The 18,892-nt window shown below is 58.4% G+C and overlaps 1 protein-coding gene across 8 annotated transcripts in view; it reads right to left on the bottom strand.

Annotated features, from left to right (window-relative positions):
* Positions 1–221: 221 nt before the first annotated feature.
* The window catches only part of CROCC (ciliary rootlet coiled-coil, rootletin), a 48,609-nt gene continuing 29,938 nt past the window's right edge, over positions 222–18,892 (bottom strand). For 7 of the 8 annotated variants that reach the window (XM_013048564.2, XM_013048568.2, XM_045063836.1 and 4 more), the window contains 18 exons: positions 18,715–18,884; positions 16,778–16,957; positions 15,868–16,020; positions 15,371–15,514; positions 14,707–14,945; positions 14,097–14,256; positions 12,044–12,211; positions 10,564–10,936; positions 6,902–7,071; positions 6,670–6,790; positions 6,236–6,399; positions 4,650–4,865; positions 3,757–3,981; positions 3,221–3,370; positions 2,774–2,974; positions 2,444–2,575; positions 1,509–1,685; positions 222–818 (listed from right to left, as the gene is read on the bottom strand). In XM_013048564.2, the coding sequence (XP_012904018.1) occupies positions 732–818; positions 1,509–1,685; positions 2,444–2,575; positions 2,774–2,974; positions 3,221–3,370; positions 3,757–3,981; positions 4,650–4,865; positions 6,236–6,399; positions 6,670–6,790; positions 6,902–7,071; positions 10,564–10,936; positions 12,044–12,211; positions 14,097–14,256; positions 14,707–14,945; positions 15,371–15,514; positions 15,868–16,020; positions 16,778–16,957; positions 18,715–18,884 (3,230 nt within the window). In that variant the 3' untranslated portion in view covers positions 222–731. The remainder of the gene's footprint in view (positions 819–1,508; positions 1,686–2,443; positions 2,576–2,773; positions 2,975–3,220; positions 3,371–3,756; positions 3,982–4,649; positions 4,866–6,235; positions 6,400–6,669; positions 6,791–6,901; positions 7,072–10,563; positions 10,937–12,043; positions 12,212–14,096; positions 14,257–14,706; positions 14,946–15,370; positions 15,515–15,867; positions 16,021–16,777; positions 16,958–18,714; positions 18,885–18,892) is intronic. The other variant, XM_004741367.3, reaches the window with a different exon arrangement.

Raw genomic sequence — 18,892 nt, 5'->3', positions numbered from 1 at the left:
TAGTTTGGGTCACAGCCGCATTTGTTGCCTGGGACGGGTGGCATAGGACCCCAGAGCCGACCCCAGGCCGACAGCCTGGGAGGCTGGGAAGTGCCACAGCCCTTCTCCCTGTGTACCCCTGGCCAGGGGCCCCATCCCTCCCGGCCCAGGCCCCGGTGTCCCCCTCCTGGCCCCTCCAGTCTCTCGGGTGCAGAAGTGAAGAGACACGTCTACACAAACCGTTTTTAGAAAATGAGGTCTCCTTGCTACAAAAAAAAACACAATAGTTCTGAACCGTTAACACTGTAAAAAGGTATAAAAATACAGGGACTCTGAACTCTGAGGAATTTCCTGACAAACCCTCGGAACTAAGGCAGAGAGAGCTCGGGAAAGCTGGGGGAGCCCAGGCTCCCCTCCTCTTGCCCATGAGCCCATGCCCCACGGCCAGCCAAAGGCAAGGGGGGGTCTCCTTTACCCTGGGCTTCGGCTCAGCCACACAGAGAGGCTCTCCCAGGACCTGGAGGCTCATCCCAGGGGGGGGAACCAAACTGAGGTGGGACCCACGGGTGAGGCCATAAAGCTGCTCCTCGAGTCCCCAGCCTTTGGCCCTCAGCGCTGCCACCTGGCTCCTCCCCACCCCCCACCAAGCTCTGGTGGCCTGGCAGGCCGGGGGCCTGAGCGGACCCTGCAGATGGGGGCTGCGGCCCTGCCCCGGCTGCGGCTGTCCTCTAGGATGCCAACCAGGAAGGGGCTCATTCCCCCGCGGGGCCGGACCTGGGGGAGAAGGATGCTGAGCTCCTCCGAAATTCCTGTTCCAACTGTCCCTTCAGTGTGGACACCTGGAGAAGAAAGAGAAGGTGGCGGCTCAGGCCACCAGACTGATGAAGAAGGTGGGGCTGGGAGGATGGGGGGTGGCTGCAGCCAGGGCCCCACAAGGGACCCAATCCTGCCTGTTTCAGGAAAAAACGGGTCTCTTGAAGCACCAGGCTGCTTCCTTCCCCTCCCATTCCGTCTCACCCGGCAGCCGGCAGCCGGCTGTCTTCTGACCGCTCCTCGCATCTCCTCAGGAGCCACCCGTCCCCACTCGCATCATGGAGCCAGGCCTGGTACTAGTCCGACTCAGGGGACCCATGACCCAGGCCTGGCCTACCCATGCACAGGTCGGTCGGGGACAGCTGGGAAGAGATCTGCAACCCAAGCTGGCCAGTCAGCATCACCCCCGGGACTTCTGCTGTTGCTCTCAGGGAAAAGGTCCCCTTTTCTCTATGGTGGGTCATTGGTCATTGGGATGACCTAGGCTGGGGCTGCTTATGCCACCTGTGCCCCCCAAGGGACAGCCACGAGGACAGCAGAGCCACAGGGGGCCAGAGTTCCAGTGACATCACTTGGGCCCGTGCCGGGCCATGACGGATACCAGCATAGGTCCCCGATTAGACCAGCGACTGCTTCTACCGGAGGTCAGGGCCAGCCCTCCGCTGCTCCTCCCCCCCTCCTCCCCGCTTCCACATCCAGAGGAGGGGCCCGAGTACCTGCTCCTCCAGGCCCCGCACCCGCTGCCGGTGGGCCCGCTCCCGCGCCTCCAGCGTGCGCTCTGTCTGCACCTGGGCACTGCGCAAGCGCTCCACCTCCTGCTGCAGCTCCTGCTGCTGCTGCTCCTCGGCCTCCAGCCGGGCCGGGCTCTGGGCCTCCAGGGCTGCCACCTGGGCCTGTGGGAGTGGCAGCTGGTCAGGGGTCTGGCCCTGTGCACGTGTGCCGTGTGCGCGTGCAAAGGGCTGTCAGGCACCTCCCGGAGCCTAAAGGCCCCTCGGGGCAGTCAGTGCAAGCAGGGGGTGCAGGAGAAACCCTTGTTTGTCTCCCATGTTCCTGGCCCACCTGGTCTGCAAATCTTGGGTCAGGGTACCTAGTGAGCCCCGCTGACAGGTGTGCACCCATGCATGCGTGCACACACACAGATGTAGTCAGAGACAGACCCACACGCACACAGAGGCACAAAAGCAAGCACGTAAACACTTACCGTGTTCACATGGACACACACATATGTGCAAAAGCCCAACACTCCTACATACATCTACAGACAGGAAGACATCTGTACAGAAAGACACACACACACGTAAAACACATTCCTAATACTTCACTGGCCACGTCCGTGCACAAGACTCAGGAGACATGCACGAGAATACTCCCAGGCACACTCACACCTCTACATGCCCAGAGCACACACACAGGCTCACATACTAACTGGCATGTCTTTTCTCTCCACGCTGGGAGGACCCCTCCCTCCGGGCCCTGGCTCTGGGCTGGCCCCTCCAAGGGTCCGGACTCAGGGGGTTATGGAGGCTGAGAAGCCTGGGCCGGCTGAGCCATCAGCAGCTCCTGGGCTGGTTCGGCACTCAGGCCGAGGGCAGGGTGGGAGGTGGGGCCCAGGTCCAGGGCTCGGGAGAGAGAGGGTGGCCAGGGGCTGAACCTCCAGCAGCTGGATCTGCTTCTGGGCCTCAGCCAGCTCCAGCTCGGCCCCCGTGAGCGTGCGGTCCAGGCGGCCCCTCTCCGCATTCAGCCGCACTGTGTCCTCGTGGCTACGAAGCTTCTCGCGCTCCACCTGCACAGGGAGAGCAGGAGGGCATCAGGGGGCCCCGGGAAGGAGGGAGGGAGGTCCCACGAAGAGGGAAGGGCCCAGGGAGAGGGGTCAGGCTAGAGGCAGCAAGACCAGGGGCCGGGGGCGGGGGGCACACAGCCAAAATCAACCCCAGCTAGAACCCGGAGGAAGGCAGGGGAGGGCCCCGGAGGCTCAGCCCACCTTGTCCAGCATCCTCTTGAGGGCCAGGCGGTCCTTCTCCAGGCGCAGCGCTGACCGCTCCACCTCCCGCTTCTCGACCTCCAGCTGGCCGAGGGCGCCCTGCAGGCTGTCCAGGCGCTCCTGCAGTAGCCGCCGCTCGTCCCGCAGCTTCTGGACCGTGTGCAGGGCCGCAGCCTCAGCCTCCTGGCGCTGCCGCAACACCTGAAAAAGCCAGCAAGCCCCCAGTGCGGCCAAGCCTCCCGAAGCCCGTCAGACAGCTATCAGCTGAGGCCGCCTCTCCGGCCCTCAGCTTCTGCATCTGTGTAATGGGGGCGGGGGCTGAAGGAACCATGCTTCCCCACGGGAGGCTGAGCCAAGGTCAGGGATGAGGTTGGGATAAGGAAGGCCCCACTCCATCCGGAGGGCTTCAGCATCCTGGGGACAGAAGGGGCCCATCCCGGCCCTCACCTCCTGGAGCTGTTGCAGCTGGCCCTCCGCCTCCGCCCGCTGCAGCTCCAGGTCCGCCAGCTCGCCCCGCATCGTCTGCACCTGCTCCACCAGGGAGCTGCTCTGCTTGCGTGCCTCGGATAACGCCTGACGGGCGGCTTCCAGCCGTTCCTGGGGGACAGGGGCAGGTGTACCAGGAGGGAGCAAAGGCTCCCCTCTACTCTGTACCTCTGGGTCAGGGTCACAGCCCATAAAACAGCTCCAAAATCTTATCTGGGGGGCGAGGCAGATGGCAGCCCTGGCCCATGGACCTACATAAGGTGGAGACCCCTCAGACCCCAGCTCTGTCCCATCAACCCTGCCTCTGGGTCCCTGTAAGCTTCAATGAGTACTTATTCTCTTACTGCCCTACCCCCGCTCCAAGCTTCACTGACTGGCTCCCTAGGGTTCCCAACTGCTGGCCCCAGTGGCTGACTCTCTGTCAGGGTCCCTCCAAGCCTGCCCTTGATGGCAAACTCTCACTGAGCCCACCCCGAGCCAGGCCCCGGAATCCGTACTTGGAGCACTTGGCGGTCATGTTCGCAAGCAGTGAGGGCCTTCTGCAGGTGCAGATTCTTGTCCTGGGTGCTGGTAAGGCTGGCATTATTCTGGGCCAAGGCTTCGGTCAGGCCCTGCACCTTGTCCCGCAAGGCCCCCTCGCTCTCCTCCACCTTGACCAGAGCCCCACTCAGTCGATCCACTGTCAGCTGCAGGGTCCCTGCCTTCACCTCACTGTCTGCCACCTGGCAGGAGGACACAGAGGACGGTAAGGTGGCTCTGCTCTCACCAAGGCCTCCTGCAAGGACACTGAACCCAAGCCAAGCCCCTCCCACTCTGCCTCGGCCTTCATCACTGATGCTCATTGTTTCCACGTGCTCCCACTGGCTCAGCCCACTGCAACCAGGGCCCTGGCCCCCTGCTGCTTAACGTCCCTCACCTGGAGTGCCACCCACCTGGTTGTCTCAGACCCCACGGTCTCCTCCCTGCTATAGAAGAGAGAGAATAACCACCACAGCCTCCACAACCTGGAAATGTTCTGAGTTCTTGACTTTGGCAGGTGACTGTGCAGGGCTAGCAGAGTTTCTGAACATTCTAGAGCTGAGCTTCCTGGCAGCCAAGGCAAAAAGGGACACGAGTGGAATCTATATCTCTAACTTGTCCCACCTGCTTCCTAGGCAGGAAACAGACTTCTTAGACACTGTTGCGAGAGTCTCACACTCTAATTTTGTCTGTTTCTTATTAGTTATGTTGACCTTGGGTGATGAGGTCACCTCTGAACCCCTGTCTGTCCGTCCATGAAATGAGGAGGACGCATGCCTCACAGGGCTGTTGGGAGTATTACGTGGTCCCTGTGAAGCACCTGGCGCTGGGCGTGCGGACGAGAAGCCTCCAGGCGGAGGTGGGGACCCACCTGTCTCTGCAGGGAGTCTACCCGGTCCTGCAGGGCCTGGGTCTGGGCCTCACGGTCACTCAGGCCCAGGCGGCTGCGCTGCAGCTCCCCCTCGAGCGAGCGCCGCTGCAGCTCCAGCTTGATGGTGCGGCTCTCGGAGGCGTCCAGCACCTCCTTCAGGCGCCGCTTGTCGCTCTCCAGCTTCACCTCGTTGGCCTTCATCTTGCTGATCTTCTCCTGGGGGTGCGGAGGGGTCAGGCCCCGGCTGCCCGGCCGCCCCACACCCTCAATTCCCTCAGGACCCGTAGGAGAAAGTGGGGAGCAGCCTTGAGGCGGCCAGCCAGTGACCCTCCTGAGGCCTCAGTCAACCCACATGTTTGTAGGATGTGTTGCCCTGAAAATCGGAGCACGTTCTGGTTTGGGCTGGGTGTACCAGGCTTTGTGATCCAAAATTCTCTTTTTCCACTCTGTGGCCCTATTTCAAATATGTATAGTGGGAGACTGCACTGCCTGGGGAGGAGTACCACAAAGTATTCACAGAGCCCTGGGGAGGACGGAGGGAGGGTAAAAATGCAGATTCCAGGGCGACCCTGCTCTGCTGCCTCACTCCCCAGAGGCCCAGAAGCTGCAACTGTGGGACCTGAGCAGAGCCGGGTAGGAGCCCTGGGCCCCACCTGGTTTTAGGGGATGGTGTTCTTCCCCTCGCTTGGGGTCAGACAATAAAGGAAACTTGAGAAGTGGGGACAGGACAGGAAGACAGACGGGGGCCCTTCCATTGCTATTCCCATCGCATTACATCCGACACAACCCTGCCCTGTGCCCGGCCCCTCTGCCGCCGTGCTCAGAGCCCCAATGCAGCCATGTCTGGGCCCGGCAGCCCCACGCTGGCCCCTGCCCAGCTTTGTTCCTGGCCTCCTCCTGCGGCCCCTGTGGCTGGGCCCAAGGCCAGAGCTGGAACCACAGACATAACAATCCAGCTCAAACTTGACCTGGAGCCAGAGGCAGGGGGTGGGCTGTGGGGGCAAGGCTGGAGGGCTAGGGAGTGAGCGGGGAAGGAGTGAGGGGATCTGTGGCTGTGAGAAAGGCTCAAGGCTTTGGTGGCCTGGACAGTCACTACCAGGGCCAGGGCGTCCTGCCCCAGACACACACACACACACACACACATGTACGCAGATGACCCCCAAACACAGAAAAACCCCAGAGCACCACTTGTATAGCTATACAGAGGAAAAAGAAATGGTCCCCCGAACACCATACGTTAAGACCCTTCGAGCATCATCTCCAGGAGACAATGGCTGCTCTCCCCCATTTACAGAGGAAGAAAGTGAGAGAGGGCAGGCAAGCTGCCGGACCAGGACTAGAATCCAGATTTTTCTCCATCGGGCTCAAAAGCCCAGGACTCTTCTTCTACAGCCTAGGGACCCCTGGGAGGAAGGGGAGTGCGGAAGCTGAACGTGCTTCTGGGCAGAGTCCCAGGCTGGTCATGTTCACGTTCAAGGGCGCCGGGACCCAGGCTGACAGCAACAGAGAGGCATAGTAGGACCCGTAGCCGCAGCAGAAGTGCGCACGGACTCCCCCTGCCCCTGTGGCCCTCGGCTCCTGCCTACCTGGCTGGCCCGGAGCTCACTCTCCGTGGCCTGCAGGCTCCTCTCCAGGGCAGCCACCTGGTCCAGGGCAGCCCGGCGCTCCCGCTCGCTGCGCCGCACACTCTCCTCCTGCTCTGCCAGCTGTGCCTGTGCCCCGCTCAGCCGGCCGTCCACACCTCGCCGGGCTGCGGACCCCCAGCCCCGTCAGGCCTGGCCCGGCCGCCAGACGCCTGGCCTGCCCGCCCCCCAACCCACCACAGGGCCCTCAGGGGTCTGCCAGTCTGGACACATGGAGTGGAGCTGACCAGAGAGGGCGCCCCAAAGGAGACAGGTCCCCAACTCAGGTCAGGTGGCCAGGGTTGGGATGCAGGAGTGGTTCGGGCCAATCCCACAGGTCCCACTGTGGCTGCTAAGAGCAGAGAGAGCAGAGCAAAGACCCAGGGGTGGACACTTACCTTCTTCACTCTCGGCCACAGCCTTCTGCAGCTGCCTCACCCGTGACATCGCGTTGTCCCTCTCGGCCTCCATCTCGGCCAGCTGGCGACTCAGGGTGCTCATCTGGGCCCGAAGCTCATCCTGAGGCCCCAGCGTCCGGGGGAAGGGAAGACCTCGGTTCTGACAACCCGAAGCATCCCGCAGGACCCCGGGCACCCGGTTCCCTCTCCAGCCGCTCACACCCAGCCTCACCCGTTGTCTCTGCGCATTCCGTAGCTCCTGCAGGAAATCCCGGAGGGCCCCCCGCACCGCCTCAGGGTCCAGGTCTGGGGATGCCGGGGAGGAGGCAGGTCCTGGGGATGGTGGCTCAGACCCAGGGCTGTGTTCCAAGGGGCTGGGGCTGTAGAGCCCTTCGCCACTTCCTAGGGGAGAGGCACGCTTAGCAGTGCGGGAGCCCTGGCCTCTCCTGCCTGTAAGGGCTCTGCGGGCTCTGCGTGCACCGCCTCACTCACCTTGCTGCACCCAGCAGCTCACATGAGCTTCCTGCACTATGCTGGGGCTCTCCCCCTTTTGCGGAACCCTTCCCAGCCCCCATGGCCCTCAGAATAAAACCCAACTTCCTTGCCACCACACAGAGGCCCTGCTGCTCACCCTAGTACGGCGTTCTCACTTTTACAAGCCATCCATTCCACATCACCCTCACGTCCCAAGTTCTAGAACATTCCCTCTTCTCATCTCTCCCCCTGGCTTCTCTCTGCCTGGCCCATTCCTTTAGGCCTGCTCCCCAGAGGTGTCCCCAAGCCCAGGCTGGGTTGGGGTGAGCTCATCACCCCCTCATAAGGCACCGAGATCTGCCTCCCCACCCAGACCAGGAGCACTGCGAGGGCTGCACCCCCAGGACCCAGTCCAAAGGTGGACACTCCACCTCTGCAACATCTCCCTGCAGCGCAGGCACCGGGCTCTTCTGGCACCCTCGTCCACCTTCACGATAATTCTCTGAGGAGGACCAACGTCCCCCCTGCATAGGCTGGACAGACTCAAAGCAGTTAAGGCATTTGGTCACAAAGCTGGGACAATCCCAAGCTGAGATGGGGAACCAGGTAAATAAAGCCCTATTTCCAGGCAGAAAGATGAACTCTTGCTTTAAGAGGCGGGAGGGGCAGTGCGCACAGAGACAGGGTGGCACCTGGAGGCCAACCACGGAACTGCAGGGCAGGGGGTCAGCCTGCCCCCAGCATCCTCTTGCCTCTGCTTCCATTGATATAATAAAATATAATTAATTTTTGTATGTTGACCTTGTTTCCAGCAACCGTACTAAAGTTTCTTATTTGTTCTAACAACTGATTGTAGCTTTCCTATATTTTCTACATAGAAAAATCATGTGATCTGTAAATAGGGGCAAGTTTGTTTCTCCCTTCCTAAACCTTACCATGGTAATTCTATGTTTCTTACCATAATGTGCTGGCTAGGACCTCTGAGACTTCCTGAACAATATTAAATAGAAGGATTAAATGTACTATTTGCTATAGGGTTTTGAAGATCTAGTTTATCAGTTAAGGAAATCTTTTTCTAGTTTTCCCAGAGTTTGGATCATAATTGGATGTTGTATTTTATCAGATGCTTTTTCTGCAGCTATTTTGATGGGCTTTCTAACCATCTTTAAGTGTACAGGTCAGTGGCATCAATTATATTCACATCGTTGTATGTCTATCATCACTGTTTCTAAATCTTCTCAGTCACCCCTATCTGGGGTTGAACTATGTCCCCCCAAAATTAATAGGTTGAAGTTCTAACCCCTGGTACCTGAGAATGTGAATTTACTTGGGAGTAGGGTTGTTGCAGATGTAATTAGTTAAGACGAGGTCCTGGTGGAGTAGGGTGGGCCCCTGATCCAGCATGACCAGTGTCCTAATATGGAGGGGAAATCTGGACACACACACAAGGCCACCATGTAAAGGCTGGAGTTCTGCTGCCACACGCCTAGGAACTACAGGCAGCTAGAAGACCTGAAACAGACCCTTCCCTAGCGACTTCAGAGGGCGCACGGCCTGGCCAACACCTTGATCTCAGGCTTCTGACCTCCAGAATCATGAGACACATATTTCTGTTGCCTAAGACACTCAGTTCACGGGGTGCCTGGGTGGCTCAGTGGGTTAAGCCTCTGCCTTCGGCTCAGGTCATGATCCCAGGGTCCTGGAATCAAGCCCCACATTGGGCTCTCTGCTCAGCGGGGAGCCTGCTTCCCTTTCTCTCTCTGCCTGCTTCTCTGCCTACTTGTGATCTGTCTGTCAAATAAATAAAATCTTAAAAAAAAAAAAAAAAAAGACACTCAGTTCACAGTACTTTGTTTTGGCCAAGCAAATGAATGTGCACAACCTCAAACAGAAACTTGGTACTCACTAAGCAATAACTCCCAATTCTCCCCTTCCCCCCGGGGACCCCAAATCTACTATCTCTATGAAATGTGTCTTTTTGAAGCATTTCCTATAAGCTGAATCAGACTACACTTGCCCTCTTGTGACTGGCTTCTTTCACTTAGCATAATGTCAAGACTCATCCATGTTGTAACATGTGTCAGAATGTCATTGTCTTTTTCAGAGAGTGCGAGCAGTGGGGAGTGGGGGTGGCAGTGAGGGGCAGAGAGGGACAGAGAGAATCCCAAGCAGACTCTGCTCAGCACGGGGTCCCATGCAGGGCTTGATCTCGTGACTGTGAGATCATGACCTGAGCCGAAAACAAGAGTCTAACGTTTAACTGACTTGAGCCACCCAGACGCCCCCGGCATTGCTTTTTAAAGCTGAATAACGTTCCTCTGTATGGATACACCACATTTTGTTTATCCATTCATCTGTCGATGGAGACACTGGCCGATTCCACCCTTTGGCTACCGTGAATAACGCTGCTACGGGCGCACACGTACCCATTCCAGTTCCCTTTTTCAGTTCTTTGGGTTATAACCTAGGGGTGGAACTGTGCGGGTCCACGGTAATCCTACATTTTCTGAGGAACTGCCAACTATCTTCTATGGCAGGTAAAAGTACATTCTCACTAGCAACGTCCCTTGATACATTTGTCCTTATGGATTCGGAGCCCTTACTACCACCCAGAACATTATTTCATTTATATACCGCATTTACTGTCTGCGGTTCTCATCCCTAGACTGCAAACTCCGTAAGAGCAGAAATGCTAGTTGTTCTGTCTACTGCTCTGTCCAGTGGTATTCAGCACATAGTAGTTGCTTAATAAATACTGAGTAACTGAATGAATGTGATCCTGGGGCTATATCTGTGCTTTTGAAGAGGGAACCACTCAGTATCCCAGAGTCAACTGCCGGCAGGGCTAAGACGGTGCTAGTTCTATTCTAGGCCCTAGGAATCAAGATTAGGTCAGGCAGAGACCAGGTGGATGCTGACATTCCCAGGGTCCCTGGGAGCAAATGGGACTGGAAGGATGTCTGACGAAGTTGCTGGAAGGGCTTGCAGGCTAAGTGTGTATCTGTCTGGCTGTGATGTTGTGGCTGCGATGTTATAAGCCTAGAATGGAGGTGTGTCAAGTTAGGGGTGGGAGACTGCGGAGGATGGGGTGTTGATGGGGAGACCGTGAGCATCGATTCTATTAGATGGAGCCTCAAAGACTCGGAATCAGGAGCCTTAAGACGCATCACCATCACCCCCTTAAAGCAACAAAGGGAGCACAGATCAGCAAAGGGATGGAACTTCAGGCTCCCCAAAGGGAAGGAAAATGACCTGGGGGCGGGATTGAGACTCAGCGTCCAGGAGAGGTGCAGCCCCGCCCCCAACGGACTCTTGGGTGGGGCCGAACTAGACGGGGGTGTGGCCAGAGGCGGAGACGCCACAAGACACACACACCCGCCCCCCGCCCAACTTTCCCTCTGCCCTCTGCTCTCTGCTCACCTCCAGCCGGGGCACTCCGGGCCGGGGAGCTGGGCGAGGGTACCGGGGCTGGGCTGGGGGAGCGCCCAAGGCCCAGGCCCCGGCGCAGAGCTGAGCGCAGGCCGCCCAGCTGGGCCTCGGCTGCGCGCCGCTGCGCCTCCACGCGGGCTAGCTCGGCCTCCAGGCCTTGAGCCCGACCTTCCGCTGCGCTTAGCCGCAGCCCCAGCTCCGCGGACTCGGCCCGCGCCGCCTCCAGCTTCAGCTCCAGGCTGCGGGCGTGGTCAAGCTGCTGCTTTTCAGCGCTGCGCGCCTCCTCCAGGGAGCCCAGCAAGCCTCGCTCTCGGGCCCGGAACTCGCCCTCTTGCTCCTGCAGCTTCCTCTGGGCCCCCTGGACCTGTAACAGGCAAGGCCGAGATGTGGGGGTCAGCAGGGCCTCCCCCACCCGGCACCCTGCCTCCCAGGTCCAGCCTGGAGCCCACCCCCCCCAAAAGCGGCTTGCACAACCCCTGGTTTTTAGTGGTCCCCACCCAGGCAGGATGTGCAGGAACAACCCTGGGAGTGTGGGAGTTAACTGCCAGAATTTTTCTCTTCCTTCTGTGTATATGCCTTGTAATACACAGTTTCTTAGCAATAAACTAACAGCCAACACTTGGCTTATCAGTGCCAGGCACTAAATACTTTGCAAAAAACTCCAATTACCACTGTGAATCATCCCCGTTTTACAAATGAGGAAACTGAGGCATACAGCAGTTGTATAACTTAACAGAAGGCCACACAGCTACTAAGTTGAGAGCCAGGATTCAAAGCCAGGCACCCAGGCTCCACAGACTTTTAACTATGAGCTCGTACTGCCTCTCTGTGCACATAATTTATCAATAAATCACACAACAGGGCATGTACTAAAAAATTATTTTCTGATGGAGTGCATGGTCACACACAGAGCACTCTGGTTAAGGGAATAAGTCAACCCCTCATGGTCATGAGTTTCACTAGAAGCCACCATTTATGGAGGACCTGGAAGCCAGGACCTATGCCAGGGCCCCCATCCCATGAATGCTCTGAAGCACAGAGAGGTCAAGTGACTCAGTCAAGGTCAGACAGTAGGTTCACTACAGGGAAATAGTCAGAAAAGCAGAACGGAAAAAGCGCAGGCTTTGGAGTCAGACAGACCTGGGTAGCGGTGTGCCTACGCGTCTGGGTGTCTGTGTAAAATGGGAGTAAGCATACCTATCTCCTGAGGCAGCTGGGAGATTCAAACCCAGTTATAGAGCTCCCCCTCACCTCCCCACCCCTGCTACACAGTTCTCGCAGTTATTACTATTACACCTGGGGAAGAATTTCCAAGAGTGGGGGACAGGGACAAGTCCTAAGCAGGGATCTCTCAGAGTGACTCCAGCACTGGAGTCCCCACCTACTCCTTGTTGATGGGAGGAAGCACAGGGCACCTCCACTGTCTCCTAAGACCCTCCCCATCCACACAGCCCGCGCCCATCCGAGGTACCTCCTGCCGCATGGCCTCCAAGTTGGCCTCGCCCTTCAGTAGCTTCTGTCGGAGGCCCAGGGCCTCCCGCCGGCCCTCCTTTTCTGCCCGCTCGCCCAGCGTCAAGCGACCCTGCAACTCCACCAGCTCCCGGCCCAGCCTGGCGTTCTCACTGTCCAGCATCTTCATCTGTGAGAGACAGCGGACACAGGGAGGACCTCGGACCCATTCTCAGCATCCACAAGCCCTTCTAGCCCAGCATACTGACAGCCTGTTCAACTCTGCCCCATACTTTGCCGGGCCCAGACCTGGGGGGGCACTCAAGACCCAGTGCTCTAAGGACACAAACACCACACCACCTCAGAGCCACTGGGAACCTGCCCCAGGTAACTTCACCAAGCTCCAGCCATGCCTGGCACCTGGGCACCGAGGACCTCCACTGACCACCTCATCATAACCACTCACCGTGGGGAGGGGCGGACCCCCATCGGAAGAGGAACTCTGGAGGGCAGGAGGCACAGCTTGCTGGCCCCTTTCTCTGCAGGGATGCCTGAGTTTTATGGTGTACTTGCCACGGGTCCACCCCTGTTCTAAGCACTTCAACTGTACGAACTCATTTCATCTTCACACAATTCTATACGGGCAAGTACTAACATTATCCCTATTGAACAGACAAGAAAACTAAAGCTCAGAGAAGAGAAGCGACTTGTCCAAAGTCACACGGCCCACAAGCAGCAGACTGGGAGTCAATCTCAGACAAGCAGAATGCAGAGGTAAGTTCTAAGCTCCTATTTCCCCAGAGGAGCAGGTGGGGAGTCAGGCCCAGAGTGAAGGGAACAGAGATCATGCGGTAGCACCTAAAGCCCCCAGCGAGAGCCCGGCGCACACACATGCCTTCCTTTCGGGGACTCCCATGGCTTTCTGGGACTCCCACCGAGCAGGAAGGGGGCTGAAAGGGTGGCGGGGGCGCTGGTGGGGATGAAGAGGACTTGGTTGTCAGGCCTTGCTAGCTCTGGGCAAGGTAGAACGGAGGAGCCCACTGGGACCGTCGCCTGTTCTGCAAGTCTTCTGGGAAGGCCTGAGCCAAGGATCGTTTTTATATTTTTAAATAGTTGGAAATGGCTTGTTTTTATATGGCTGGAAGAAAACCAAAGAGGAGGGTGCCTGGGTGGCTCAGTGGTTAAGCCGCTGCCTTCGGCTCAGGTCATGATCTCAGGGTCCTGGGATCGAGTCCCGCATCGGGCTCTCTGCTCTGCAGGGAGCCTGCTTCCTCCTCTCTCTCTCTCTCTGCCTGCCTCTCTGCCTACTTGTGATTTCTCTCTGTCAAATAAATAAATAAAATCTTTTAAAAAAAAAAAAAAGAAAACCAAAGAGGAACATTTCTTACATGTGAAAAATGATATAAAACTCAAATTTTGGGGACGCCTGGGTGGCTCAGCTGGTTGAGCGGCTGCCTTCGGCTCAGGTCATGATACCAGCGTCCTGGGATCGAGTCCCACATCGGGCTCCTTGCTCAGCAGGGAGCCTGCTTCTCCCTCTGCCTACACTCTGTCTGCTTGTGCTCACTCTCGCTCCTCTCTCTCTCTGACAAATAAATAAATAAAATCTTAAAAAAAAAAAAAAAAGCTCGAATTTTGGTGTCCAGACACAAAGTCGGAATGGACCACATGCCCACACATCTCTGTGCTGTGTGGGGCTGCTTTCCTGCTCCGACGGCAGAGCTGGGTGGTTATGACAGACTGTGCGGCCTGCAACGCCAGAAGTATTTACTGCCGGGCTCTTGGCAAAAGATGTTTGCAGCTCCGGTTCCATCTCGCCGGGTCTGTACCTCTAGGTGTTCAAGGACTGCTTTGAGATTTGGACAAGAGCTCTAGACCCTCTCCTGGGAGAAAGGGGAGTGACTCCTTACACAAATGTACACACACACACACACACTCACTTTTGCACACAGTTTCAGGGGTTCTTAAGTTGGAAAGACTTGTTAGAGATCAAGGCCCTGGTTTTGCAGCTGTGGCGGCCCAGGCTTTACAAATGGGGTGCTGCGGGTCCAGCATCAAGAACCCAGGGTCAGTACCTGCCGCCGGAGCTCCTGCAGCTCCCTGCGGGCCTCCAGCCGGGAGCGCTCCACCTCCCGCAGCCCGGCCCGCAGCTCCTCGGCCTCCTTGCCCACGGCCACCCGCGCGTCCGCGAGCAGTGCCAGCTTCTGCTCCTTGTCCTCGTTGGCAAGCTTCAGGCTGGCGTGGGGAGGCAGAGGTCAGAGGCGGCCACTGGCCCCGGGAAAAGTACAGCGTGTAGGTCTACACAGAGGCCGCTCCCTGATCCCTCGAGTGCGTCCGGCCGGCTCTCAGCCCAGAGATGCCCCAAGTGCTACTTGCCCACAGGGCCCCTCCTGAGCTGAGCCCTGGAGGGCCAGGGGCCAGGTCCAAGGCCACAAGAGGCAGGCCAGTGACTCCAAGGTTGGGGCTAGTCTCTGGGGTGACCCCAACAGGTGGGGTCACCTTGCCTTCCGCTACCTTTCCCTTTCTTTCAAATAGGAAAATCACCTAAAACCCCCCCACACGCCCAGCTCCAGGGGCAAAGACTCGCCATCTGTGTGACTTCCCCAGAACCGCGGGATGAAGTTAGATTCCAGGGACAAGATCCAGTGTGAAGGACTCGGGGCGGGTCCCCTCGTGTTGCCCCACCTGATCCGCTCGCTCTCGGCCTTCTTCACGGCGGCCCGCAGCTCCTCGTTGGACCGCCGCAGGGCCTCGCGCTCCTGGACGCCCTCGCTCAGGCTGCGCCGCAGCTCGCTGGCCTCCTGGCGCTGGGCTTCGCGGCCATCCTGTCCCTCGCGCACCTTGCGCTGGGCCTCCAGCAGCTCCCGCCGCAGCCCATCCCGGGCATCCTCCAGCAGGCGCAGCTGCGTCCGCAGCTCTTCTGCCTGGGAGGGTGGCAGGCCGTCACGGGACAGGGGACGGGCTCTGCTCCAGCTGGGCCTTGGCCGAAACCAGCCCATACTCCTGTCCCTGGCCACGGGCACCTGCCACTTCCCTCTGCAGCCACTGAGACCACATGTGTGAGATCTGATTTGGCGCAAAGCATGATGGAGTTAGTGGTGTTTGGGCCTGGAATAATCAGCCCCTGGGATCTTTCAATGGAGGGACACCCAAGAGGCCTGGGACCCGCCCAGTGCCCTGAGTCCCCCATGTACACCCCAAGGACTCCATAAATGCTTATTGCCTCCTTTCTGCATTGGCTGTTCAATCGCTCTCACATGCGGGGACAAATCTCACACTCTTCCAGACCCCAGCAGACCAGGCCCCAGTAGCATTCAGTGCGCTGCCCGGAAGAGGGGGGACAGCTCACCTCACGCGCTGAGGATTCCCGCTGCCTTTCCAGGTTTCGGGCCTGTTCTTGTAGCCTCTTGGCCTCCTGGGCATGGGCGGCAGTGGCCTCCTCCAGCTCGGCCCGCAGGTCCCGCAGCTCGGACGTCAGGGCGTTCACGGTGCTCTAGGACAGGCGGGCTCCTCAAACTTGCTGCCACCATAGCCCTCCCCCGGCTGCTCCCGGCGGGGCCAGCTCAGCTGTCCACCTTCAACTCCAAACATGGCCCTTCCTGCTGCCTGGCCAGACAGCCCTTCTGGTCCCTCGATGCCCAGTGAGTGCTGTCCCCACAGCTGCTCCTTCCCTCAGGCTAGGATTCACCCAGCTCGACAACCTCCCTCTGATGGGGACTCCCAAGGAAGGGCTGAAGCTTCCCCCACAGCCCAGAGGCTTCTCCAGGGCACAGTCATGCACCCCACCCCTTAGACACGGGGCCCCTCCAGACAGGGCCACGCCTCCCAGCTGAGATGGAGGCCCACCTGCCTGGCCTGCCCTACCCGGTCCTGCTCCTGCCGGCTCTGAGCATCTCTCTTCTGCCGCTCCATCTCCAGGGAGATGGCGGCCAGGCTGTGCTGCGTGCCCAGCAGCTTCTCTGACAGTGCCGTCTTCTCGGACTCCTTCAGGGACAGGGCCTGGGCAGAGGCAGGGAGCAAAGAGGCTTGGAGCTTGGCTGGTCATGGGGGCATGCTCGGGCCTTGCCCCCACCCTCCCCGGGGAAATGTGCCCACTGCGGGCTTGGTACCTCGTCTGGGTCACTGCAGGTGGACCCAGGGCAGCAGTGCAGACACACCCCTTCTATGGCCCCAGAAAAGGGCACAACAGCCATATAGTAGGTCTGGACATGGACACAACTTAGAAATCTCCCTAACTGGCCGCAACAATCCTGGCCCTTCACCACTCCCCTCTTACAGATGAGGAAACTGACTCAAGAGGTAAATGACTTGCTCAGGGGGACACGGCTAATGAGGAGACGGATGCTATCTAGCCTGACTCCATCACGACATTATGGGTAAGATAGGAGTTCGTTCTCCAAGGAGGGTCCACTGATACATGTGGGCTTCACGGGGACTGCTCAGATCTGGGGGCACCCAGGCCAGCCCACTGTGGCAGAAGGGATGGCGGACTGTGGGTCCGCTTTCCTGGAGCAAGGGCTCATGGCGTCACGAAGGCAGCACCACTTGGTGAGTTCCCACCATGCACCAGGCGTGGCTGACCACGGGACTCAGCAATGCTTCACACATGCCCCTTGAGCCCCCCATCCTGCAGGCGAAGACCCTGAGACCCAGAGAGGGACTCCTAGCTCCTAGCTGCTGGGTGGCTGAGGAGGGACTGGCTCCAGAACAGGGGCTGCCTCAGGCAGCCGCGGAGGCCACACCAGGGCTCACGAACCTGCTGCTTCTCACTCTCGGCCAGGAGGAGGCCCTCGTCCCGCTCCTGCTGCAGGGCCGCGATCTCTTCGCTCAGCTCCTCCTTCTCCGCCTCCAGCCGCGCCAGCAGCTCCTCCCGCTCCCGCTGCAGCTGGTTCTGCAGCTGGGCCCGCTCGGCCTCCAGCTCCCGCCAGGCTGCCTCCTGTGGGCAAGACCCAGGCACCTGTGACCCCCCCCAAGGTTCGGCCCAGGCAGCAAGATCCACTTGTAGCCCAGACCCTGAGGGGCAGGGCCCGTGACCCGGTAACTACAAGGTGGGGTGAGTGATCAGGGCTGTGACGGGGACACACCAGGGCTGTGCAAGCCCCAGGGAGTGGCAGCAGCCCTGGCCTGGGGGTCAGAGAACATTTCCCGAAGGAGAGATGGGCAGTGGTCAACCAGGTCAAGAGAGAAAAGAAACAGAGCCCCAGGCCCAGAGTCCAGCCCCAGAGATGGCCTGGAGGCTAGAGAGAAGCTGATGCACTGTTTAAGGTCCCTGGAGCTTGTACTATGAGAGGACACAGTGAGCAAAGGAACCAGAGTCACAGGCAGCAGCCAGGCCAGACCAGGCCCTGTGGGCTGTAAGGAGACGTTGGCCAATTCTGAGAACAGTCAGGGCAATAGAGAACCTCAAGTCAGGGTGACGAGGAGTATCCGAATTTGGGACTAAGGAGTTGTTCAAAGCTATGGAAGAGGGACAGGGATTGGGGCTCTGGTAGAGAGGAGCTGGGTGCGCTGTGAGGGACAAAGGTGACCAGGGACAGCAGAACAGCTGGCCTGACGAGTGCAGATTTGATGACATTAAGAGGTCAAGTCAGGGGGCACCTGGGTGGCTCAGTGGGTTAAGCCTCTGCCTTTGGCTCAGGTCATGATCTCCAGGTCCTGAGATTGAGCCCCGAATTGGGCTCTCTGCTCGGTGGGGAGCCTGCTTCCCCCTCTCTTTCTGCCCGCCTCTCTACCTGCTTGTGATCTCTCTCTTTCTCTCAATCTCTCTGTCAAATAAATAAATAAAATCTTTAAAAAAAAAAAAAAAAAAGGGAGGCCAAGTCAGAAGGCACAGGAGGAGTCAGAGAGGACACAGGAGTTTGGCTCCCTAGAGGGTGGGCGGGTGTGTAGGTAGAACCCAGAGAGAAAGATAGGCCCCCTCGGGGTCCCAGGCAGGTATCTGGCCCCCAGCCCTAGGCCCCACCAATTAGTGAAAAGTAGACACAAGTGCTCCTTCTGCGAGTGATTTGCTGCCCCCTGCAGGAGAAGTGAGATGCATACCTGCCCCAATCCAAGAAGTGAGATGCAGCCCTGCCCCAAGGCCTGCTCTGGACGGTATCTCAGGACCATAATAATAGTGGAGAACTTATGAAATGCCAGTCACTATGCTAAACACTTTCTATGGATGACCCCGCCTCATCCTCACAATACTCTACAGCATCATTGTCCCCACTGTTACAGATCGTGAAGGCCCTTCCGGGAACCTAACCAGGATGTGGCCAAGATCAGGTCCCAACCCAGGCAATGAAATTCTAGAACCAGTGTTCTTAGATAGCACTGTTCTGTCTTCTAGTAACCTGGCTCTATGTCCTTCTATGTGCTCAGGTTCCAGAGTGGTCTTTCATAGGCAGACAGCACTTCTTAGCAAATGAATATGCTTTCCTACTGTATGTTAGGTCAGCATTTCCCAACTGTGGCTCTGGATCACCTGCATCAGGCTCGCTAGGGCTGAACCCGATGTGGGGCCTGGGCAACCGTGCGTTTGAGAAGGCATAACCAGTGGCTTCTCTCAGCTGCCCCTAGGGTCTCTGGAACAGAGATGAAATTCCATTTCACAGAGTTGGGGACCGATGCAGAGTGAGAAGAATAAGTTCTCTGAGGCCACAGAGGAGACATGGGTTCAGAGCCCTGCCTGCCCCAACCAACTGCCCAAACCTTCTCGCGCTGAAGTCGTTGCAAGTCCTCCTCGTGGGCCGTCCGCTGCTCCCGGAGAGAAGCCTGGGCCTCCCGCTCAGCCTGCACCAGCTTCTGTGCCATCAGCTCCTTGTCCAGAGCTGCCTTCTGCTCTGTAATTGTCATCTGTTGCCGTAGGCCTGCCAGCTCCCCTGCACAG

This window comes from Mustela putorius, unplaced genomic scaffold (assembly GCF_011764305.1).
Source record: "Mustela putorius furo isolate JIRA1106 unplaced genomic scaffold, ASM1176430v1.1 tig00003853_pilon_pilon_pilon, whole genome shotgun sequence".
Classification (NCBI taxonomy): Eukaryota; Metazoa; Chordata; class Mammalia; order Carnivora; family Mustelidae; genus Mustela; species Mustela putorius.
Note: the sequence above shows the minus strand (reverse complement) of the source record. Positions and strands in the feature narration are given on the sequence as shown.